The sequence below is a fragment of the Thamnophis elegans genome, chromosome 14, assembly GCF_009769535.1.
Source record: "Thamnophis elegans isolate rThaEle1 chromosome 14, rThaEle1.pri, whole genome shotgun sequence".
In the NCBI taxonomy this organism is placed as follows: Eukaryota; Metazoa; Chordata; class Lepidosauria; order Squamata; family Colubridae; genus Thamnophis; species Thamnophis elegans.
The window spans coordinates 12,288,800-12,313,817 of NC_045554.1; the positions used below are offsets into that span (position 1 = coordinate 12,288,800).

At 45.4% G+C, this 25,018-nt stretch overlaps 1 protein-coding gene across 1 annotated transcript; it reads right to left on the minus strand.

Moving 5' to 3' along the window:
- Positions 1–1,827: 1,827 nt before the first annotated feature.
- LOC116517993 (glucagon receptor-like) lies at positions 1,828–24,808 on the minus strand. The gene is made up of 12 exons (XM_032231198.1): positions 24,655–24,808; positions 22,022–22,129; positions 16,222–16,343; positions 14,792–14,898; positions 12,545–12,701; positions 9,822–9,981; positions 7,402–7,462; positions 6,505–6,574; positions 4,046–4,134; positions 3,790–3,928; positions 3,256–3,297; positions 1,828–1,899 (listed from the first exon to the last, which is right to left on the minus strand). The coding sequence occupies exons 1-12, from the start codon at positions 24,755–24,757 to the stop codon at positions 1,828–1,830; spliced, it is 1,230 nt and encodes a 409-aa protein (XP_032087089.1). The 5' UTR covers positions 24,758–24,808.
- Positions 24,809–25,018: the final 210 nt, after the last annotated feature.

Here is a 25,018-nt window from a genome sequence, read left to right on the forward strand (position 1 = left end):
TGTTCATCTGCCTCACTGATGTCTGACTCCGAAAGCAGCTGATAACTGGCATACGGCCCTGGCCCCTCTCTGCCTCCGACACAGAGCCCTCATCAGAGCCTTCCCCAGACTCCAGGACTGGCCCATCTTCCTCCCCAACCTCCTCACTGTCCGAATCTGCTGCCAGCTCTGCTGGCCACTGGCAGGCCACAACAGATTTCAGACAATATATTTCATTGACAAACCTGACCAGCTGATTACTCCATGATGCATCTCTTCTGCTGAAAAAATATTTATTTACACTCTTTTTAATACATGTACAAATGACTGTAAGCACCAACATCTTTTAAATCCGAAGGAGCCTGCCAGGCTCAAATGAAGTGCTATTTTCCTAACAATTGTCAGGTTTCAATATTAGCAGGGATGCTTCTTTGAAATTCCAAAATAATTTCATTCATATTGGCCGTCCTCTTTTCCCAGCATTGAGGCTGTGTTTGGGGGGGAAGTCATGCATTGCAAATAATAAATGATTTAGATATGCCTTTCTTTTTTAACACGAAATAGTGAGCATGTTTCTTTCTATGATGGCTTAAAACACTACAATTTCATCCTCTTGCACAGCTGGGCACCATGGTTGTCCAATACCCGTATTCTTTCTAAATTAAAAGATGGGGAATTTTTAACTCTGAATCCGTCTGTACACCCTTCCGTTATAAAGCATCCTTTTCTGCAGTTTAGCCAGTGGTGGGATTCAGCCGGTTCACACCTATTTGGGAGAACCGGTTGTTAACTTTCTAAGCAGTTCGGAGAACTGGTTGTTGAAATAAATTTCTTTTTGTTTTTTTCCCTACTTTACAGGGCTAATCCTGTAAGGAAGGCAGGAAAGAAATATTCTGGTGTTGTTTCCAGCCTCATCTTTATTGCCCTGCTTACAGAAACTGCCTCTCCACTTAATCTTTATGGCATCGTCACGCCCATCGACCTGAGTGATGTTGAGTTGGCCATGCCCACCCAGTCACATGACCACCAAGCCACGCCTACCCAGTTGGTCATTAGGGCAGAGAACCGGTTGTTAAATTCTTTGAATCCCACCACTGAGTTTAGCTGAGGCTAAACGTGCTTCTTTCAGCAATTATGATTCCACTTATCTGTATAAAAAGAAGAAAAAATTGGAGATAAATGTTGAGCCTGCAAATCACCAAAAAGTCCTTAATTTTTTTTTCAAACCATCTCCCCGTTATGTGGTATCGGCACTGAATCTCGGTGTAGATATTAGGGAAGTTCCCAAGATAGAGCTAGATAAGTGGTAAGTTGGCCATTGCTTGAGTAGGGAGCAAGATGTGTCATCAGTTGATGAAAAGCTGTTCTGGATTCCTCCCCTTTGGTCCAGGATGTTCGGGAACGAAAATGAAGATCTGTCCTTTCACCTCCAAGGGCTGCCACATCTTGCTATATGAAAGGCATAAGAGCAGAACGCAATACGTTTGTGCCTGGAGAGCATTAAGGCCCTCAAGTCTAACCAATAAAAGTTGAATCCTGAGCAAATTAAGGTCCATGATACATGCATGCAATGCTGTTTGAAGAGCTTCCAAGGTTCCTTTTGCTGTTGGTTCCCAACAGTTCTCCCACCATATTCTTCAGAACTTCCTCCTCATCTTCAAGCATCTTTCCCCAGACTTTGGCCTCAAGAGAGTGAAGATAGCAATCCGTCAAACAGCATCATTCCAGAATAGGTCATCGTTGCCTTAAACAGCAGCAACAATCCAATCGGAGCAGTTCCAAGGTCTATCTGAACAGCTTCTGCACATTCTTGCTGTATGATATATACCAAATCCCATATCATCCCCTTCACTGACTGTAGCTAACCGCTGGATGGTCCAATTTCCACAACTGCCATCTCTTCTTCATTTCAGATTTCACCTGGAACAACAAGAATGTTTGAGGGTCCATGTTTCTTCCTGGACCTCACAGCATTTAGCTCTCCCTACCCAGGAATATTGGAATTTTTGGAGACTAAAACTTGTAGAAAATTAATTGGTGATTCGGATATCCAAGAATAGCTGAAAAGATGGATGCATTTTTAAAAAAAAATTATATTTACATCCTGCCTTTTCTCTTAGCATAGTGTTTCATATGTCACTAGCTGATAACCCAGCGTTTCCTGGGTATTTATTTATAGGGGGAAAATGTCCGGACCAAATGTAATTTCTAATGTTGGATTACCAGAGGGAGCCCCCTTGTGGAGTATTGTGAAGCCATTTCTATGGCAACTCCACTGTGCTGTACAGTAGAAGCCATTTTACGCCAGTATGGTAGAAGCCATTTAAAGGCACAACAGGCTGTATCTTAACACACACCCCCCAAGGAGTGTTAGGGGTGTCTTGCCCCCACAGTGTTTTTTTTCCAGAGAGTAAGTCATCTCTGTATCGAGTTTGGTTGAAATTGCTTGAGGCATTCCAGAGTTATGCTGGAATACACACACACACACACACACACAAACACACATATGCTGGTCTTATTGTATTCGGGTCATTTCCCTTGCAAGATTGAGATTGTCTTGGCAACATTTTGGTGAGGTCTCACTCGCTATCTTCAGGCTGGTGTTTTCCTCCATTTTATTACACATAGGATGGACTGGAAGAACGACTGGCCCAAAGTTGTCACCTGCTTGTTGAATGGGCACCTGAACCTGGGCCTCCCTAATCCAAGCCCGCTACCTGAACCTTAATATTCTCTGTAAACATAGATCTGAAAAGATGTAGAATTGTATTAATATCTAGGCTTCCTCTTGTAAGTTTACAGTAACTCTGTAAAGCCGAAATCCTACACTGTAGATTCCTTCCCTCTATTTTTTTTTAAACATAGTCAATTAAGATGCCCTTAATTGCTCTCAGTCTAGAGCAGCAAAACTGGCCAGGAATACTGGGAGTTGAAATCAGTATTCCGGTATTCAGCCAGTTCTGGCCAGTTCTAGCAATCGGCTGGGTCTTCCTTTGTTGCCCTGCATAGAAGAACAGAGCTGGAAAGCAGGTTAATGGGGTGAGGCGGAAATAGGGATTTTGCAATATCCTTCCCCTGTTTTTTGCATGCCCACCAAGAACCAGTAGTAAAAAAAATTTGAATGCCACCACTGGTCTTAAAGTTGCCACGGTTGAGAAACCCTGGTGCAGACCGTCTCCTGCAAATGCTCTTTTAATCTAAAGTGGGAGATAGCCTGAAGGGACCCTCTGAAGCTGTTCAGAATTAGTGATGGGTCAAGAGGGGGGGGATACTCACCTCCTTATTGGCAAAGCAGTAGAGAACAGCCACCAGGAACCCCTGTAGTAGATAGAACGTGTTATCTATTACACACATCTGTCACGATACTTAAAATTGTGCTGATTGGACAATGCATTGGATTTGGCCTAAGATAGATATCAGAATTGGGTATAAGCTGGTATCCTGTTAAAAAGGGAAAGGTTCCCCTCGCATGTATGTGCTAGTCATTCCCGACTCTAGGGGGCGGTGCTCATCTCCATTTCAAAGCCAAAGAGCCAGCGCTGTCCGAAGACATCTCCGTGGTCATGTGGCTGGCATGATTCAACGCCAAAGGCGCACGGAACGCTATTATCTTCCCACCAAAGGTGGTTCCTATTTTTCTACTTGCATTTTTTACATGCTTTCGAACTGCTAGGTTGGCAGAAGCTGGGACAAGTAACATTTTTTGTTTTTTGCATGCAAAACCAGAAATAATGCCAGCAGCAACCCACCCCTGGATCCAACCGTAAATATCTGAAAGATGAATCGGAATGGCATTGAGGTGAAAGTTACCTGAAAGGAGTTGAGGAAAAGTGTGACGAAAACTTTGATGTAGCGCAGGATTCCCGTGGTTTGCTCATCTGTGGCAAAGATGAAGACCACTTCATGGATCCCAAAGAGGGGGATGAGGGTGAGGGTGGCCTTGGCTAACCTGCAAGAGAGCACAGAGATGTCAGAAGGAATAGGGCAGGATCAGGCCTAGATAAACCACCTTTGCTTGGGAAGCTACAATCAAACCAGCATTGCTGGCCTGGAGATCTCAACTCACCGCAATTTATAATCCGTGTAGTCCTTCTGACTAGCCCGTAACTTAGCCAGGATCACTTTGAGAATTTGCATGAAAATCAACAGATTAATCTGGGAAGGAAAAGGAAGCATGCATTAGAAGGTGGCTGAGATTTCCGAAAAACTATTTTCATTCCAGAATAAGGTTAAAAAGATGAAATCAGCGATGATTTCATATTTTTACCTCTGTTATGGGCTGAACTCTTGAGAAAGCAATTTTCAAAACGTTTCAAAGCCGAAGAGCCAGCGCTGTCCGAAGACATCTCCATGGTCATGTGGCCGGCATGATTCAAGGCCGAATGCTGTTACCTTCCCACCAAAGGTGGTTCCTATTTTTCTACTTGCATTTTTAAAAGCTTTCGAACTGCTAGGTTGGCAGAAGCTGGGACAAGTGATGGGAGCTCACTCCGTTACAAACTGCCGACCTTTCTTATTGACAAGCTCAGCGTCTTAGCCACTGAACCATGGCATCCCTCAAACTTCCATAGAGCAATTGAAACTGGAAAAATAAGGGTCTTTCTACAATAAAATGTTTATATATACAGACAGTCCTCAATTTATGACCATTAACTGAGCCCAAAATTTCTGTTGCTAAGTGAGGCATTTAATTTTGTCCCATTTTACAACCATTCTTGCCATAGTTATTAAATGAATCACTGCAGTTATTAAGTTACTAATATGGTTGTTAAGTGGATCCGGCTTTCCCATTGACTCTACCTGTCAGAAGGTCTCAAAAGGGGATCACATGAGTCCAGGACACTGAAAATGTTATAAATAGGAGTCAGTTGCCAAGCATCTGAATTTTGATCACATGACCATAGGGACACTGTAATGGTTGTAAATGGCACCAAAGGGGAAAAAGGTTCACTGCTATAGGGCTCTACAGCTAGACACAAGGACAGTTTTCCCCCGAATGCCCCCACTCTGCTAAACAACTAATCCCCACAACACTGTCAAATTATTCACTGCATGGCTATTACTATTAGTCTTGTCATCATTCCTATAACCCATCTCCTCCCACTTACGACTGTATGGCCGTAATTTTGTTACTTGTATCCTTAAGATTTATATTAATTGTTTCTTAGAATGATTTGATTGCTTATTTGTACCCAATGACTATCATTAAGTGTTGTACCTGATGATTCTTCACCAGTGTATCTTGTTTTTTTATGCACACTGAGAGCATCTGCACCAAAGACAAATTCTTTGTGTGTTCAATCACACTTGGCCAATAAAGAATTGTATTGTATTGTATTGTATTGTATGTTCTATTCTATTTTCTATTCTATTTTCTATTTTATTCTCTATTCTATTCTCTATTCTATTTTCTATTCTATTTTCTATTCTATTCTATTTTCTATTCTATTCTACTCTCTATTCTATTCTATTCTCTATTCTATTCTATTTTCTATTCTATTTTCTATTCTATTCTCTTCTATTCTATTTTCTATTCTATTTTCTGTTCTATTTTCTATTCTATTCTATTCTATTTTCTATTCTATTCTATTTTCTATTCTCTTTTGTATTCTATTCTATTTTCTTTTCTATTCTATTTTCTTTTCTATTCTATTTTCTTTTCTATTCTATTTTCTTTTCTATTCTATTCTCTATTCTATTCTAAATCAATTCAACATTACATACTGTATATACTCGAGTATAAGCCTAGTTTTTCAGCCCACTTTTTGGGCTGAAAAAAGCCGCCTCGGCTTATACTCGAGTCAGTGAAAAATTTGCCCGAAATGGAGGAGAAAAAGGGGCGGGGCCATGCCGCTGGGTGACACTTGTGAATGGCCCGGCGCCCCTGTGAGTTTCCCCTCCCTCTGTGTCAGTTTGCCGCGCAGCGCGCACCGCACCATCCCCCCTCCTCACGTTCTAATGTAATGCAGGGCTGTCTTACGATTCCCCTTCCTCCCCCTCCTGCCGCTCTGCAACGATGTCCCACCTCCTCCTTGTTATGGCAAGCAGCCACATAGCGATGTCCCACCTCCTCTGGTACAGTGATCCAATGATAGGAATCACTGTGCCGTGTGTCATAGGAGGCGGGACATCGCTCCCGCGGCTGCACGGGACATCATCATCACAGCGGGACATCAGCATCATGAGGTGAGTGAAGTATTTCATTGAATACACCGCTAGTTTACTGTTTTTCTTTGAAATAAATATTCAAAAACATTATTGGTATCTCTTTTTATTTTTGAAATTTACCGGTAGCTGCTGCATTTCCCACCCTAGGCTTATACTCGAGTCAATAACTTTTCCAGTTTTTTGTGGTAAAATTTGGTGCCTCGGCTTATATTCGGGTCGGCCTATACTCGAGTATATACGGTAATAAAATGATGGGGATTGCAGTCTTTTTTTCAACGTTTAAGATAGACTTTCAAAAACAGAAGACTGCACCAGAGCCTGTCATCTCCCTCCCATTCCAGCCGGAGTAGTGCTTACCATAGATGCCAGCAAAATAGGGATACGAATAATCCACCAGTAAGCCATGTTCTCATTAACTCCCCAGCACCTGCAGTATTCAAAATAAGGGAGCCATTGGACATAAATAAGACCATATTCTGATCATCCATAGCACAGATAAATGTTCTAACAGACTGTTGATGGTGTTCTGACCTAGAGGCTTCCCCAAAAAACACAAAGCAGATTCCTGGTTCTGACAAAACCCCTTTTATTAAACGAACATGAATTCCTCTCATTCACATTAAGTAAGGCCTGATAAACAGTCTTTCAAAGGTGAATTTATGACCACAGACCTTATCTAGCTTGGAAAGCTGCCATGTAAATATTTTCCAAATGCAGTGGTGACCAAGGAAAGTCCCTGGGATTCACGGACAGATCTTCACACTCCTGAAACAAATCTAACGACCGAATGAACTAATTGTCTCCTGCAAACTCCACTCCCCTTTCACTCCTCTTTTATTTCCTCTGGGAGGGGGCATTCATTGTCCACCTGTGGCCTTCCTCCCAAGTCGACCCCTGTTCTTTAGCTGTTCCCATCATCTGGCAACTCTGCACATGCGCACAGTGGGAACTGGCTCCAGCTGTTCCTCTGTCTCACTGATGTCTGACTCTGAAGGCAGCTGATAACTGGCATATGGCTCTGGCCCCCTCTCTGCCTCCGACACAGAACCCTCATCAGAGCCTTCCCCAGACTCCAGGACTGGTTCAGGTTCCTCCCCAACCCTCCTCACTGTCTGATTCTGCTGCCAACTCCACTGGCCGCTGGTGGGCCACAACAGTGATATTGTGTATTGTTATTAAGGCCTACCATCTACATGAGCTTCTGCCAAAAAACATTGCTGAAAATTGGTTCCCATCCAGCATCCCCAGACTCACTCTGTGTTTTCCTTCAAGTATTTGGCAGCCATCCAGGGTACCACAAAGGCTACAGGGGTCCCTATTTTTTAAAAAAGACAAAACAATCATGAGAATCAGCCAGCAAGGTGTGTCAGACATGAACAACCAGATCCACATGTGAAGAATTCAACTACCGTATTTTTCATAGTATAAGACGCACAACAAGATTTTGATGAGGCAAATATAAAAAAAAGTTTTTGCAATCTGCGGGCCCGTTTTTTTTTTTTCAAAACGGGCATGCATAGTCTTTAAGAGGCTTATAGAGTGCTTCTGGGGGCTGGGGGGCAAAAACAAGCAAAAAACGGCCCATTTTTTGCTCATTTTTGCCCTCCTCAGCTCTCAGGAACATTCTCGAAGCCCCCTAAAGGCTCTGGATGGCCATTTTTGCAAAGGAGGCAGGGTTTTGGGGAGACAAAAAATGCTGTATTCAATATATAAGATGCACCCAGATTTTTACTCTCTTTTTTGAGGGGAAAAGGTGTCTCTTATACTCCAAAAAATGCGGTAGCTACTTTATTGCTTATGGCCATTTCCCAGGAACCTTCCCAGACTGGCAATTTGACTCTGAGCTAGACAAGTTAAAATTCAATGGCATTTAAAGGGAAAGTCAGGCCTTGCCCTTTTGTGCCTATGTGAAGATTCCAGGCTAATTCCCCACTTGACTCCTCCCTCCAGTTTGGCTATTCTCTCTCCAACAAGTTGGTTCCTGTCTGTTTTATTTTACTGGTTTTTCTTAGGCACCGAAAACATTGCACCCAAGAAGTCAGTCTCGGGTTCCATAAACCATTGAATGGATCCAATTGAAGAGGGGAAATTGCCCAGGGAACGTAAATTTTGCCACCGGAATCAGTTCTGTAGATTTCAAAATGGCGCAATAAAGTGCTCTCTATTATTCTGACTCAAGGAAGGAGAAAAAAAAAATAAAAATAAAAGGAGGACGGAGAAGAGAACAGGTAGTCTTTCACTTCTATAACCATTTGTTTTGCGACTTTTTGAAGTTACGATGGCACTGAAAAAAGTGTCGTACAGCCAGTCCTTACAACCAGTTGCAACATCCCTATTTACATAGAGTCGAACTATTAGCTACAAAGACCTCGTTCCTGTGCTTGAAGACAAAGATTGGTAAGGGTGATCGCATCTCGTCTCCATCTGCCTCCCCAAGGGTATCCTGAGTGTAATGAGGGTTTCTCTACCATGATGTAAGGCAGTGGTTCTCAAACTTGGCAACTTTAAGACTGGTGGACTTCAACTCCCAGAATTCTCCAGCCAGCTCTGCAACTTGGCAACTTTAAGACTGGTGGATTTCAACTCCCAGAATTCTCCAGCCAGCTCTGCAACTTGGCAACTTTAAGACTGGTGGACTTCAACTCCCAGAATTCTCCAGCCAGCTCTGCAACTTGGCAACTTTAAGACTGGTGGACTTCAACTCCCAGAATTCTCCAGCCAGCTCTGCAACTTGGCAACTTTAAGACTGGTGGACTTCAACTCCCAGAATTCTCCAGCCAGCTCTGCAACTTGGCAACTTTAAGACTGGTGGACTTCAACTCCCAGAATTCTCCAGCCAGCTCTGCAACTTGGCAACTTTAAGACTGGTGGACTTCAACTCCCAGAATTCTCCAGCCAGCTCTGCAACTTGGCAACTTTAAGACTGGTGGACTTCAACTCCCAGAATTCTCCAGCCAGCTCTGCAACTTGGCAACTTTAAGACTGGTGGACTTCAACTCCCAGAATTCTCCAGCCAGCTCTGCAACTTGGCAACTTTAAGACTGGTGGATTTCAACTCCCAGAATTCTCCAGCCAGCTCTGCAACTTGGCAACTTTAAGACTGGTGGACTTCAACTCCCAGAATTCTCCAGCCAGCTCTGCAACTTGGCAACTTTAAGACTGGTGGACTTCAACTCCCAGAATTCTCCAGCCAGCTCTGCAACTTGGCAACTTTAAGACTGGTGGACTTCAACTCCCAGAATTCTCCAGCCAGCTCTGCAACTTGGCAACTTTAAGACTGGTGGACTTCAACTCCCAGAATTCTCCAGCCAGCTCTGCAACTTGGCAACTTTAAGACTGGTGGACTTCAACTCCCAGAATTCTCCAGCCAGCTCTGCAACTTGGCAACTTTAAGACTGGTGGACTTCAACTCCCAGAATTCTGGGAGTTGAAGTCCACCAGTCTTAAAGTTGCCAAGTTTGGGAACCACTGATGTAAGGTGTAGGGTTTCCTGCCTAGGTAGGGGGCTCGACTAGAAGACCTCCAAGGTCCCTTCCAACTCTGTTATTCTGTTCTAAATTCTATTCATGTCCTCCAAATACGTTGTGCATAATGGGGAAGACTGAAATCATTTGAATCGTGGCCCCCAACGTTAAAGGAACAAACCACCTTCTTCTTCCCTCATTTCATCTCACCCCAGCCAAGGTAGAGGTACAGGGTGTAGTAATTCTTCTCTGAAAACACGGCGCCAATCAGCAATTTGTATAAGTAGACGGCCTCCACCAGAAACCAATAGTGATTGGCTAGAATGCAGTATTGCATCAAGACCTGAGCCACCCGGCAACCAATGGCAGCCTAAGAGAAAGGAAGCAGAGAAAACAAGCGTTGAAAGAGTGGCACTGATGTTGTTACCTGGTTTGGTAATGAAACATCTGCAAGAAAGCCACCAAGTTCAGAGAGCTCTGCTTCAGAGGCAGAGATGGGGCCAGGGCTGTCCGACACTTATCAGCTGCCTTCATAGTCAGATTTCAGTGGGGCAGAAGAACAGCTGGAGCCTGTTCCTGATGTGCGCATGAGCAGAGCTGCCAGGAGAAGGGAGCAGCTAAGGAACAAGGACTGACTCGGGAGTAAAGCCACAGGTGGACGGTGAATGGCCCCTCCCATAGGGAATAAAGAGGAGTTTAAGTTTAAGTTTAATAACATTTATATGCCGCCCAATCCTGTAGGGACTCCAGGCGGCTTACAATACAAAAATAATCAAAGAAGAAAAAAAGTAAGATACAGGGAAGAAAGATAGATATAAAATACAACACATCATGCACTCCATTCTGAATGGGGCTGGATCGTATTTGGGGTCAACAGCCCCAGGCCTGCCGGAACAGCCAGGTTTTAGTGGCTTTACAGAAGGCCGAGAGAGTGGGAAGGGTCCGGATCTCTGCGGGTAGATCATTCCACAGGGCCGGGGCAGCTACAGAGAAAGACCTCCCCCGAGTAGTCGCCAATCGGCATTGCCCGGTCGACGGTACCTGAAGGAGGCCCAGCCTGTGGGATCTTATGGGTCGTTGGGAGGTATGTGGCAGGAGGCGGTCCCGCAGATATCCAGGTCCCAAGCCATGTAGGGCTTTAAAGGTAACGACCAGCACCTTGAAGCGGGTTCGGAGACCAATGGGAAGCCAGTGCAGCTCACGGAGGAAAAGGGAAAGCAGGAGGGAAAGGGAGTTGAGTTTGCAGGAGACAATTAGTTCAATTCTTTAGAGTGAATGAAGATCTGTGCCTGACTTCTTGCCAAGTAATTGCTGCTACAGCATGGCGTTTGGGAGATATCGGCCTGGCAGCTCTCCAAGCCTGATCAAGGTCTGTAGTTATAAAACCTCATGAAAGACTGTTTGCCGGGACTTTGCTGGAGAGGAATTCCCTTGAACCTAAGAAAAAGGGGTTTTATCGGGACGAGGAGTCACTTTGTGCTTTTGGGAAGCCTAGTTCAGAACACCAGGTAGCAAAATACGTTGAGTTAACTCTAGTGCAGATCCCACCTGAGCCATTCTCCCATCTGTTTAGTCCAAACGCCAATCTAAACTGTAACCTGAGTAGTTTTGGCTTAGTTTGTTGGGTGAATTCGGATGATAAGGATGTGCAAACCAGGGATCATGTCTCAGCAAATCCTGTAGGCCCAGGCAATTGTGGTTTATTCAGCTAGTCGTGGCATCTCATGTTTAATGTGTGAAGCCAGCTGGATCCAAGGAGAGGTTTGACGTAGGCTACAAGTCTTAGGACGGGAATATAAAGTCTGTAGAGATTCTCAGTCATCCAGGTCATGGTCATCCCCAAGGGGCTTTTTCAGGAGGCAACTGGACTTTCTTGTGAAGACGTTTCACTTCTCATCCAAGCAGCTTCTTCAGCTCTGACTGAATGGTGGAGAGTGGAAGGATTTATATTCCCTGCAGGCAGCTGACATTTGCATCCTTTTAGATGGTCGTTGAAGCACTTGGAAGTTTATCTGTGTCCTCAGGGTCACCTGAGTAACGTTCCTGGTTTCTGTAGTCGGCAATTTTTCCTCTGGAAATCCATTCCTGGTCTCACACCATTCAAAGGGTGTCCATCCCAAATTGTATAGCTCAAAGTCTGTAGAGATTATCCGTCATCCAGGTCATGGTCGTCCCAAAGATGCTTTTTCAGGAGGCAACTGGACTTTCTTACAGTCCAGTTGCCTCCTGAAAAAGGGTTCCACCACAAAACCGTGTTCGACTAAAGTGCGCTCGACGAAACTGCATACCTGACGTCATCACAGCGCGACGAAAAAAGCACGCTGTGAACGCTAAAGCTAAAATTAACCCCTAAACCTAAACCTAACCCCCCTAAACCTAACCCTAAACCTAACCCTAAACCTAACCCTAAACCTAACCCTAAACCTAACCCTAAACCTAACCCTAAACCTAACCCTAAACCTAACCCTAAACCTAACCCTAAACCTAACCCTTAACCTAACGCTAAACCTAACCCTAACCCTTAACCTAACCCTAAACCTAAACCTAACCCTTAACCTAACCCTAACCCTAAACCTAACCCTTACCTTAACTTGAATCGGCTTGCTTTCAAAGCACTTTTTAAAGCGCCCTTTTTTCTCCGCGGTCGCTGTTGTCGCGCTGCTGATGACATCAGCGATGTGGTTTAATCGGGCACGCTTTAGTGGACCGCGGTTTTGTCATGCCACGCTGAAAAAGCACCTTTGGGATGACAGGAACTTAACTCCCACTGGAGGATAAGGAAGAAGCTTCTGATCTCCTGGACAATGACTTCTACAATGACTGCCAGACAATCCTCGTGATCTCCTGGCTTAAAACACATGACTATGAGAAAAGTCCTTCTAGGGTCTTTAACCTCCACTGTCTGAAACTACCCTTGGGAAGATGGTACGTACCTCGTGACTCAGTAAGTCTTTCCAGTCAGACATCTGGAAGGTCTCCCTTCCCCACATCTTCTCCAGCAAAGCATCCTTCACAATCACCGATATGGCCCGTAGACCGAAGGAAGCAAAAAGATTGGCATGAATATAATTCCGAGTGCAGCGAAGTCTCCTGAAAGACCAAGGGAACATGACCATCAATAGGCAGAGTTGTCATAATGACATCAGCTTAATAGACAACATTTTTTGTGAGAACCTTCATGATAGGGTGGAATCAATTGAAGGAAGAGTTTCCTCTTATTGGGGGCTTTCAAGGAGAATTGAGCAGCCATGGGTTTGGAACAATCAACAGCAGAGGTGTCCAACCTTGGCAAATTAAGACTTGTGGAGTTCAGTTCCCAGAATCCCCAGCCAGCAAAGCAAAGCTGGCTGGGGGATTCTGGGAGTTGAAGTCCACAAGTCTTAAAGTTGCCAAGGTTGGAGACCCTTGGTCTACAACAGGGGTCACCAACCTTTCGGACCTCAGGGACCACTAAATTCATAATTTTAGATCCTGTGGACCACTGGTATGAATTTTTTAAAAAGATAAAAAGTATTTAGTGCAATATAAAAAATGCAAATAATTTTTCTATGGACCACCAAAATGTTCTCACGGACCACCAGTGGTCCCCAAATCACCAGCTGCTGACCCCGGGTCTAGAAGAACCTTAACATTTCTACAAAAGATTCTCAACAGAAACCCAAGGGATCATCTCTGAAAAGATTGACAAGAGGATGATTCCGTCAACATTTAAATGAAGAGAAGGAACTCCTCCATTTTATATTCTGTGAACATGTAGCCCTGGTGCCGTATTTTAAGAAGAATTCAGAGAAACTGGAGTGGATTGAGACAACGGCAACCAGAAGGAAAGGAAGGTCAAAAAGTGAACGCTACAAAGAAAGGCAGAAACAGATGGACATATTTAGCCCTGAGAAAAATGGCTAAGAGAAGAAAGGCCAGCTAAATCGTTTCCACTCTTGAAAAGATATCACAAAGAGGAAGGTTAAGCTTTGGTCTTCATTATTTCAGAGTGTAGGGGATTGAATAATGGATTTAAGATAAAGGTAAAGGTTCCTCTTCCACAAGCGTGCTAGTGTGTATATCAAAAAATAGATTGCAATTTTTATTCTAGGAAAGAGTAAAAGTTCCCCTCACACATATGTGCTACCGGTTCCCGACTCTAGGGGGCGGTTGTCATCTCCTTTCTAAGCCGAAGAGCCAGCGCTGTCCGAAGACGTCTCCGTGGTCATGTGGCCAACATAACTCAATGCCGAAGGCACACGGAACGCTGTTACCTTCCCACCAAAGGTGGTCCCTATTTTTCTACTTGTATTTTTTACGTGCTTTCAAACTGCTAGGTTGGCAGAAGCTGGGACAAGGAACGGGAGCTCACTCTGTTATGTGGCGCTAGGGATTCAAACCGCCGAACTACCGACTTTTCTGATCAACAAGCTCAACATCTTAGCCACTGAAAGGCAAACTTCAGTTTAATTTTAGGGAAAAGGTTAAAATAATCCCTGTATTAAGTACCGATAGAAGAGAATATTGGTAACCGTGGGGTCCCTAATGCTCTCTGAGTTTAGTTGTTTCTTGCAGACCTTTCATGACCAAACTAGGTAACATCATCAATGCACAGTTGAAGGAAGGACCCCACTCCGTATCAGTGTTTCGCCACATTGGCAAATTTGAAGATGTGTGGAGTTCAACTCTCAGACATTTCCAGACAGCTCTATCCAGGCTGGGGAATCCTTGGAGTTGAAATCCACACATTTTAAAGTTGCTAGGGACACGGTGGCTCAGGGGGTAAGATGCTAAGCTTGTCAATTAGAAAGGTCGGCAGTCCGGCGGTTCGAATCCCTAGCACTGTGTAATGGAGTGAGCTCCCGTGACTTGTCCCAGCTTCTGACAAACCTAGCAGTTCGAAAGCACGTAAAAATGCAAGTAGAAAAAATGAGGACCACCTTTGGTGGGAAGGGAACAGCGTTCTGTGCCCCTTCGGCGTTGAATCATGCCGGCCACATGACCACGGAGACGTCTTCGGACAGCGCTGGCTCTTTGGCTTTGAAATGGAGCACCGCCCCCTAGAGTCAGGAACGACTATCACATACAGTATGTGTGAGGGGAATCTTAAGGTTGAGAAACACGGCACTATATTATTGTGGTCTGAATCTTCTCCAAATTTGGTGCTTGGAAGCTTCCTCAGCTCTTCTGAGCAGCATTACCTGAAGATAGTCAAGATGAATAGAGCCAAGATGAGGGCCAGGAGCGAGAGGGAGTAGCCCACGGTGTAGAGGACTTTGAAGCTGACCATAAGGCGATGAGCTGCTTCCTACAGGAGAAAGAAGAAGGCCTATCAAGCAGGCGAAAAGGAGCTGTAGCCACCAATGGGAGTTTGGGGTGGAGGAGAGGTAGAACCGGATGATTGGCAGCATGAGTGTGTGGGAGAATGAGAGGATTGATTTAGTGTAGGGCAAGTCAATTTACGGTTTGCTCCATGAAGTACAACAAAGGAGGGCACTCATTATAAAGGTGGGGAGGGGGGCTTCCGATGCAAACCTTGACCAATGTAAAATGGAAACTGCTAACCTGAAAACAAATCCTTTGCATTGTTCATCAGTTGTATGTTATCTAAAGCAGATTTCCATCCTTCCTTCCTGTCTTCCTCCCTGTCTTCCTCCCTCCCTATCTCCCTCTTTCCCCCTTCCCTCTCTCCTTCCCTTCTTTCCTGCACTCCCATTTTCTTCCTTCCCACCCTCCCTTTCTTTTCTTTTCCCTCTCCCTCCCTCCTTCCCTCCTTACCTATCTCCCTCTTCTTCCCTTCCCTCTCTCCTTCCCTTCTTTCCCACCCTCCCTTTCTCCTTTCTTCCCTTCCCTCCCTTTCTTTCCTTTTCCTTCCTTCCTTTCTTCCCTCCTTCCTCCATCCCTCCCTCCTTCCCTATCTCCCTCTTCCTCCCTTCCCTCTCTCCTTCCCTTCTTTCCCACCCTCCCTTTCTCTTTTCTCTTTTCTTCCCTTCCCTCCCTCCCTTTCTTTCCTTCTCCTTCCTTCCTCCTTCCCTCCCTTCCTCCTTCCCTCCCTTCCTCCTTCCAAGAGCCAAGGTGGCGCAGTGGTTAAATGCAGCACTGCAGGCTACTGCTAGATCAGCAGGTCAGCGGTTCAAATCTCACCGGCTCAGGGTTGACTCAGCCTTCCATCCTTCCGAGGTGGGTAAAATGAGGACCCAGATTGTTGGGGGCAATATGCTGACTCTCTGTAAACCGCTTAGAGAGGCCTGAAAGGCCTATGAAGCGGTATATAAGTCTACTGCTATTGCTATTGCTATTCCCTATCTCCCTCTTCCTCCCTTCCCTCTCCTTCCCTCCCTCCTTCCCTATCTCCCTCTTCCTCCCTTCCCTCTCCCCCCTCTCTTTTTCTTCCTTCCCTCCCTCCCTTCCCTTTTCCTCCCTTCCTTTCTTCCATATTCACTTACTTACTTATCTTTGTATCAAGGTGACCAGAATTGGATGCAGTATTCCAAGTGTGGCCTCGCCAACACAGTTGGATGTGGTATGATCACCTCTCATAACCTTGAAACTACTCCTTTCTCGAAAGCTGAAGAGCAGCCCCCATAAATCATTATCCTGACTATCAGTTCTAAGTGACTTTGTTTCTCACCTCTTTCGTGGTGGCTTCCATCTCATCCATACACTGGATGTGGTCGCGCCAAAAGGCCGTCCCATTCAGCAGCACCCAATTCCCGTCAAGCCCACATTGGCGGGTCACGACCCCATGTTTAACTGCAAGCACAAAGAGCCAGAATCAGCAAGGACTCTACATCTGTCCGCTTGGTTTTTCACCCCTTGTCCTATAGGCAGAAAAGAAGGAGTCAAATACAGGGATGATGAGGGGACTGGAGGCTAAAACATACGATGAACTGTTGCAGGAACTAGGCATGGCTAGTCTAGTGAAGAGAAGGACCAGGGGAGACAGGAGAGCAGTCTTCCAATATTTGAGGGGCTGCCACAGAGAGGAAGGGGTCAAGCTATTTTCCAAGACACCTGAAGGTCAGACAAGGAATAATGGATGGAAACTGATCAAGGAGAGATTCAACTTGGAAATAAGGAGGAATTTTCTGACAGTGAGAGCAATCAACCCATGGAACAGAAGCTGCCTTCAGATGTTGTGGGAGCTTCATCACTGGAGGCTTTCAAGAAGAGACTGGACTGCCATCTGTCAGAAATGGTGTCCCCTGCTTGGGCAGGGGGTTGGACTAGATGACCTACAAGGTCCCTTCGAACACTGTTAATTATCTAGGTATCAAAGATGCTCAAAGGCCTAGAGACTAAAACATGCGATGAACGGTTGCAGGAACTAGGCATGGCTAGTCTAGTGAAGAGAAGGACCAGGGGAGACAGGATAGCAGCTTTCCAATATTTGAGGGGCTGCCATAGAAAGGAAGGGGGTCAAGTTGTTTTCCAAAGCACCCGAAGGCCAGACAAGGAACAACGGATGGAAACTGAGCAAGGAGTGATTCAACCTAGAAACAAGGAGGAACTTTCTGACAGTGAGAGCAATCAACCCATGGAACAGAAGTTGCCTTCACAAGTTGGGGGAGCTTCATCCCTGGAGGCTTTAACAGATAACAGATTAACAGAGTTGGAAGGGACCTTGAAGGTCATCTAGTCCAACCCCCCACTCAAGCAGGAGATCCTACACCATTTCTGACAAATGGCAGTCCAATCTCTTCTTGAAAGTTTCAAGTGATGAAGCCCTCACAACTTCCGAAGGCAACTTCTGTTCCATGGGTTGATTGCTCTGTCAGAAAGTTCCTCTCTGTGGCAGCCCCTCAAATATTCAAGAAGAGACTGGACTGCCATCTATCAGAAATGGTGTAGGTTCGGGGTTTGGACTAGATGACTTACATGATTCCTTCCAAACCTCTTTATCTGTTAAATCTGTTCTTGAGTTGGAATTCCTAGGGAAGCCCTTTTTCATAAGGCCTCTCTAGGAGTTCATCCCTCACAGATCCATTCGGTGTCAATTACCATGACATAATGGGTGATGGGGGGGGGGGGAAGAGAGGTTGTCTGGACCAAATAACTGGGTTAAGGTGTCTGTGCAACTGATTAATCTGCAACAATCTGATTAAATGTGCTCTATCAGCAGGATCTTAGGTTATGAAAAGGGAGGTTTGCATTAGTCATCATCTTCCCACATGAGGCTCTCAAGGAGCCAGAGTGGGAAGCAATGAAGAGAGGGAGAGATTGCATGTGTGAACATACCACTCACGTGGCCAGAAGTCTCAGCAATGCCCATATTGTTAGGAAATCTTGGGCAGTGAAGTCCCACAACTTTTAAGAGCACTGTCAGGCCTGCAATTATATTCCTTTTAGAATTTTGGCCTGTCACACTTTCTCTTAATTCATTATGCTGTTTTATTAGTATAGTTGATGGGAGGGGGGAATAGACAGGAGTAGGATTGTGAAATGTATTGTTTTCATTCTTGTCTAGAAGCCAAGGTTATCTTTTGTCTCCGCACTTTTACACCTGACCGGAAGCAGCTGGGTGGAGACGCTAGCGTGGAAGAAGAAGATTGGACCATGTGATGGATTGTGGGTGTGGGGACAAGATCATGAACTTTTAACTGGGTGGAATTCTGATGTAATTTCCAGAATAGGGATTAACACAGATGTGCTAAAATGTCCGCTTTATTAAATTGGAACTTTAAGGACCATTTTGCCTTGGATTCTGATTTAATTCTACATGATACTTGGAACGCTGACAAGCACCTCAGGTTAGAAGGAGGCTGTTTTGAAGAGTCCCACCAAGAGATTACAACATCTCAAGAGCTTTAGAACCTAGAGAGGCTCTTTAACAGTAACAGAATTGGAAGGGACTTTCGAGGTCATCTAGTCCAACCCCCTGCTCATGCAGGAGACCTGTACTAGGGATTCAAACCACTGAACTGCTCCATCTGGGTTCAATTTCAAATGGGGAGAAAGATACTGGAAACATGGAGGCTGTTTGGAAAGATAGTTTTAATGGTGGACAGGACCACAATGGTTTGAGGTCCTGGGGGGGGGAGGTGGAGGGGAAAGGCGGGTCTCATGCCTTGAAGATCTTGAAGAGAAAGGGAAGCGATGCTGAGAGAGTCTGAGTTTTATACCCTCTCCTCAATCCTGCCTTGGAGCTTCCTGTTCCTGTGTAAGAAATGTATTCTAATTGGTGGTCAGACTCCCAGGAGGCGGGGGTCTTAGCTAACTTTGTAGGATGTCTGTCTTTTGAGACCCAAGTTTGGTTGAGCTGTTGCTGGGTGATGATGTAATGAAAGGGTTTTGGGATTCCTATGATGGCTCTGCCTGAAGGAGGTAGATCTTTGTTATGTAGAATAGTCCAGCTCAGGCCTTAATGGCCCATTGACAAGGGTGTGTGTGAGAGTTTCTGCCTCCCTTTTAGGGGGAAATATTCCGTCCTTTTAATATTTCCTAAAATATTTCATTTTTCTAGAAGAGGGGTGGGTGCTAACTTCCTACACTTCGTACAAACTTTTATATTTCTGAGGATCCACCTGGGACCAAAAAACGGGCATGGTTAGAATCTTTTAAGAGATCCCAACTGCTCTACTAATGTAAACGCCGCATTCTGCTAGTCTACAATCATCTGCTTTTCCTCTTATAGTCACCAGGTGGAGCAGTTATCAAAGAAAGCCTTATTGAGTAGCCCAGAAAGAGCGGGAGGAATATCCATCCTTCTTTCTGTGATGTTAGTGGAGGATTCTGGGAGTTGATAATCCAGTATATATATATTTTAAATATATATATTGCTTATTTATTTAGTTCAATTTTGAGTGCTGCCCAGCTCCAGCCAAGTCTTTCAAAAGACATCAGGGGATGATGTAAAGCAGGAGATGGTTCAGGATCAGGGATGGATGGATGGCGGCCGGCATTACTGCCGGTTCAACGCACAAAACATTTTGTGCATGTGTGTTCGCTTCGTTCGCACACCAAACGCATGCTCTGCGCACATGCACGTTTCCAACTAATAAGGTCTGCGCATGAGCAAAACGTTAGAAAAAGGGGGGGAAACCCTTCATTTCTGCAGTGAAAATTGTTCTGCGCATGTGCAGAACTGAAAATCAAGATGGCGCCGACAGAGGAGGAGGAGGAGAACCAGTTTGGGGGTGTGGCAGACCTGCCGGTTTCCCAGCGACCCAGGCTGCCAAGTTACTACTGGTTTGTAGGAACCCACATCTGGTTAGGATGTTTTGGCAGACTGTTCCTTGCTGAAGTTTAGTACATTATTTGGTTCGATTTTCATGGAGCAAAACAACGCGGAACAGTTAGACAAAGGTTAGATTGGACGAGCCCTTTATAATACGGATGTTTTTGGCATAATGGATTTTTAATTTTAATTTTCACATCCTTGTCTTTTCATTGGAAAAGGGAGGAGATGAACAAGCTAGCTTCCGTGTTATCTTGGAAGCAATCTTCCTTGAGAGACCGCCTGCTGCCAATTACCTCCCATAGACCCGTTAGATCGCACAGGATCGGCCTCCTCCGGGTTCCGTCTACCAGCCAATGCCATCTGGCTACCACCTGGGGGAGGGCCTTCTCTGTAGCAGCTCCGGCCCTTTGGAATGAACTCCCCACGGAGATTCGGACCCTCACCTCTCTCCAGGCCTTCCGGAAAGCCATCAAAACCTGGCTGTGCCAGCAGGCCTGGGGTTGATGAGTTCCCTTCCCCTCTCGACTTGTATGGTTGTGTGATTCTTGTTTATTTTAATTATGTGTATTGTGCTTTATGTTACCTTTTCCCCCTTTGAGTTGTTCGCCGCCCTGAGTCCCTCCCGGAGAAGGGCGGCATACAAATAAACTAAATCTAATCTAATTTAATCTAATCAATCTGTCTAATAACATGATGGAATGCACATTTCTTTTCCCTTGCGTGTTCGTAATAACATTGGATAACGATTGAATTGATCTTATACTGGGTAAGTGCAAAGTATCCTGCACTGCACATATACATGGATATGAGTGCTGTTGTTATGACTGTAATCTATGGCGCTTTTGAAAAATAGGCTCAGCCACAAAAGGTGTATAGCAAATAACCATTCCTTGTAATTAGAAAGCATGTACAGGGTCAGGACTGTAGCCACATTTTCTTGTGGATTTTAGGCCCGCCACACTTTTCTATTATTCTACTATGCCTTTTCTATTGTGGGAAAATGGGAAGGGGGGATTGTATAGAATTAGATGGTATGTAGCCATAACAACATTCTTTCTAGAAAGCCAAAGTCATCCTTTGTCTCTGCACCTCTGCACCTGACCGGAACTGGATGGGTGGAAGCTGCCAGCATGGCAGTGGGAGATTGGACCATGTGATGGACTTGTGGGTGTGGGGCAGCAATAGCAGCAATAGCAATAGCAGTAGACTTATATACCGCTTCATAGGCCTTTCAGGCCTCTCTAAGCGGTTTACAGAGAGTCAGCATATTGCCCCCAACAATCTGGGTCCTCATTTTACCCACCTCGGAAGGATGGAAGGCTGAGTCAACCCTGAGCCGGTGAGATTTGAACCGCTGACCTGCTGATCTAGCAGTAGCCTGCAGTGCTGCATTTAACCACTGTGCCACCTTGGCACAGCGGTGGGTTCCTGCCAGTTCTAACCTCTTCTATAGAAGAGGTTCCACAAATCTACAGTGCTGTTTAGAACCGGTTCCAGCTCCCTCCTCCCGCCTGTCCACACATCATCAAGATGAAGAGTGAGAGGAGGAATTCTGGGAGTTGAAGTCCACAAGTCTTAAAGCTGTCAAGTTTGAACACCCCTGGGTTTTTCTTCTAAAGGGTTAAGGGTGCAAGGTTCTTGTGACTTGACAGCTTTAAGACTTGCGTGCTTCAAATGCCAGAGTTTCTGAACCAACATTTTGGTTGCTAAGCAAGAGCGTTGTTAAGTGAGTTTCACCACATTTTACAAGTTGGCCATGCCCACCCAGTCACCTGACTGCCACTCCCACCCAGTCACATGGCCAGCAAGCCACTCCCACAAAGCAGGCCACACCTACAGAAGAGGTTCTAAAAAAATTTGAAACCCACCACTGGTGTGGGGGCAAGATCTTGAACTTTCAACTGGGTGGGGAAAACCGGGAAGCTTTCAGATTTGGGTTTTCCCAGATGTGCCAACGTGGCTCTCTTAATAAATTGGGACTTTAAGCTATCCTTTGCCTCGGACTCTGATTCACTTTTGGATGCTATTTGGAATATTGACCTTCAGAGCATTGGCTAAGGACATCCTGCCTATTTCATAGGTTCCAATGTAATTACACCTGGAGCCAGAGAACTGTATAGCATTTTAGGTGTTCATCCATCATCTTATGTGCATCGAGAGCACTCTTTCTTTTTCAGGACTTTAAAACAATCCACTTGGGATGCTTTGCTGATCCCTCTCCAAGTACTCCACAAATCCCAACCTGGCTTACCTTTCTCGTACCAGGGTAGATAGAAAGGACAAGATACGTTGACAGTAGCTCCTGGATTCCCATCTGGCCAGCATGCATACATATCAAATGTCCGGTTGCAAAAGAGGCCTGCAAGACACAGAGGCAAGACTGGTTGGGTAGGATGACCGTGATTTAACTGGGTAGAGGACTAGAACACCCACAGGCATCTAAGTCTTCACAGTCAACAGTATTGATCCCATGAAACTCTCTACCTTTGTTCATTCAACTATTCATTCATTCCTGGCTTAAATTGTTCCGTATACCATGGACAGCCTGTTGTGGCCCGCCAGTGGAGCTAGCAACAGAGTTGGGCAGTGAGGAGGTTGTGGAGGAGCATGGGCCAGCCCTGGAGGCTGGGGATGACTCAGACAAGGGCTCTGCTCTAGAGGCAGAGAGGGAGCCGAGGCCATCTGGCAGTGATCAGGCGCCTATGGAACTAGACAGCAGTGAGGCAGAGGAACAGCTGGAGCCTGTTCCCAGTGTGCACATGTGCAGAACTGCAGAAGAAAAGAACAACTCAGAAATCATGGCTGACTTGGGAGTAAAGTCACAGGTGGAAGGTGATTGGCCCCTCCCATAGGAAATAAAAGAGGAGCGAAAGGGGAGGGGGCTTTTGCAGGAAACAATTTGGTCAGTCAGTCATTAGATTCATTTCAGGAGTGTGAAGATCTGTCCGTGAATCTCAGAGACTCTGTGCCCAGTCTTTCCTTGCACAGTCCCACATTTGTAAAATATTTACATGGCAGCTTTCCAAGCTAGATCAGGTCTGTGGTTATAAATACTCCTTTGAAAGACTGTTTGCCAAGCCTTTGCTGAAGGTGAATGAGAGGAACTCACATTCGTTTAATAAAAGGGGTTTTGTTTATGTTTATGTTTATTTCATTTGTATGCCGCCCTTTTCCCCCGAGGGGGACTCAGGGCGGCTCACAACTCAAAACAAGGGAAGGGGGGATACAAACAATTTGACAACAACACAAAACAATACATAATTTAAAAGCGCAACAATCATACCATTCGAGATAGGGGCACGGTTCTTTAGCCCCAGGCCTGTCGGAACAGCCAGGTTTTAAGGGCTTTGCGGAAGGCCTGGAGGGTGGTGAGGGTGCGAATCTCCACGGGGAGTTCGTTCCAGAGGGTCGGAGCAGCCACAGAGAAGGCTCTCCTCCGGGTAGTCGCCAGTCGACACTGGCCAGCAGATGGAATTCGGAGGAGGCCTAGTCTGTGGGATCTAATCGGTCTGGTGGAGGTAATTGGCAGCAAGCGGTCTCTCAAGTACCCAGTTTTGTCGGTACCAGGACTCTGTGTTGTGCTTTTAGGGGAAGCCTAGGTCAGAACACAGCCAGATCAACCAACAGAGAGGTGCTGAATGGTATAAAACCAGATGCATCACTAGTAGATAAAATCACAAGACTACGTCTGATTTACTTTAGCCATGTCCTGCAGGCAAATTCATTGCAGAAGTCAATGATGCTAGGAATGAACAAGCTGAACAAGATGAAGGGTGCAAGCAAAGGACACGTTGGCTTGATAACATCAAAACTGATACAAAGATGAACATCCAACAATTGAAAGAAGCTGCATTTTACAGGGTAGCATGAGAGCATTTGCCTATAAATTTGTCAAGAGTCAGATACAACTGAATGGTTAAAATAACAACATTCATTCATTCATTCATTCATTCATTCATTCATTCATTCATCCATCCATCCATCCATCCATCCATCCATCCAGGTGTGTCTAGTCCTGTGATGGCGAACCTATGACATGCGTGCCAGAGGTGGCATGCAGAGCCCTCTCTGTAGGCATGTGCGCCTTTGCCAACTGCTCTTCCGGTTTCCAGCACACATGCACATTGGCCAACTGGTCTATGCGGGCACCAGAGCGCTGGAAAACAGCCTGGAAAACACCCCCCAAAAAGGCTGTTTTGGGGGGCTTTTTCAGGCATTTGGGGGTAATTTTCCAGGCCATTTTCCAGGCAGCCAAGAAACAGCCTGAAAACAGCCCAAAAAAAACGGCTTGAAAATGCCCCCCCAAATGGCCAAAACCGGCAAAAAAACAGGCATGTGCGCGCCAGCCAGCTGGTCTTCGGGTTTCTCGTGCTCCAGTGCACACACATGCACGCATGTTTCAGTTTGGGCACTCGATGCCGAAAAAGTTCGCCATCACTGGTCTAGGCTAATGAAGAGACGGATTAAGGTTGATATGACAGCAACTTTCTTGAAGTGCTTGAGTGGCTGTCACAGAGAGGAAGGGGTCAAACTATTCTCCAAAGCACCCGAGGGCAGGACAAGAAGCCATGGGTGGAAACTAATCAAGGAGAGAAGCAACTTAGAACTAAGGAGAAGTTTCCAGACAGTGAGAAGAATTAATCATTGCGATGGTTTGTCTCCCAGACTCATGGGTGCTCCATCATTGGAGGTTTTCAAGAAGTGATTCGAGAGCCCTTTGTCTAAAATACAGGATATCCTGTATTTGGCCAGGGGGTTTGGTCAGGGGCTTGACCTAGAAGGCCTCCAAGGTCCCTTCCAACTTTTGTTATTCTGTAATATTACCTGCAAGACACCATTTCTTTTTTCTATGACTGACAGTCCACCAAAGACACAATTGCTCACCTGAAGGATAAGGATCATTTGCCATCTTCTTCATGCAGTCATCTTTATATCTCAACCACTGGTCAAATGTCTTCTCTAGAATCTTTGCACTGCAACTCTGCATAAAATCACACCTTTATTAGACTCGTCCGAAGCACAATATTCAGAGCATATTATCCAGAGGTCGGTTTCAAACTTTTTTAGAACCTCTTCTGTAGGTGTGGCCTGCTTTGTGGGAGTGGCTTGCCAGCCATGTGACTGGTTGGGCATGGCCAACTTGTAAAATGTGGTGAAACTCACTTAACAACACTCTTGCTGAGCAACCAAAATGTTGGCTCAGAAACTTTGAAGCACGCAAGTCTTAAAGCTGTCAAGTTACAAGACC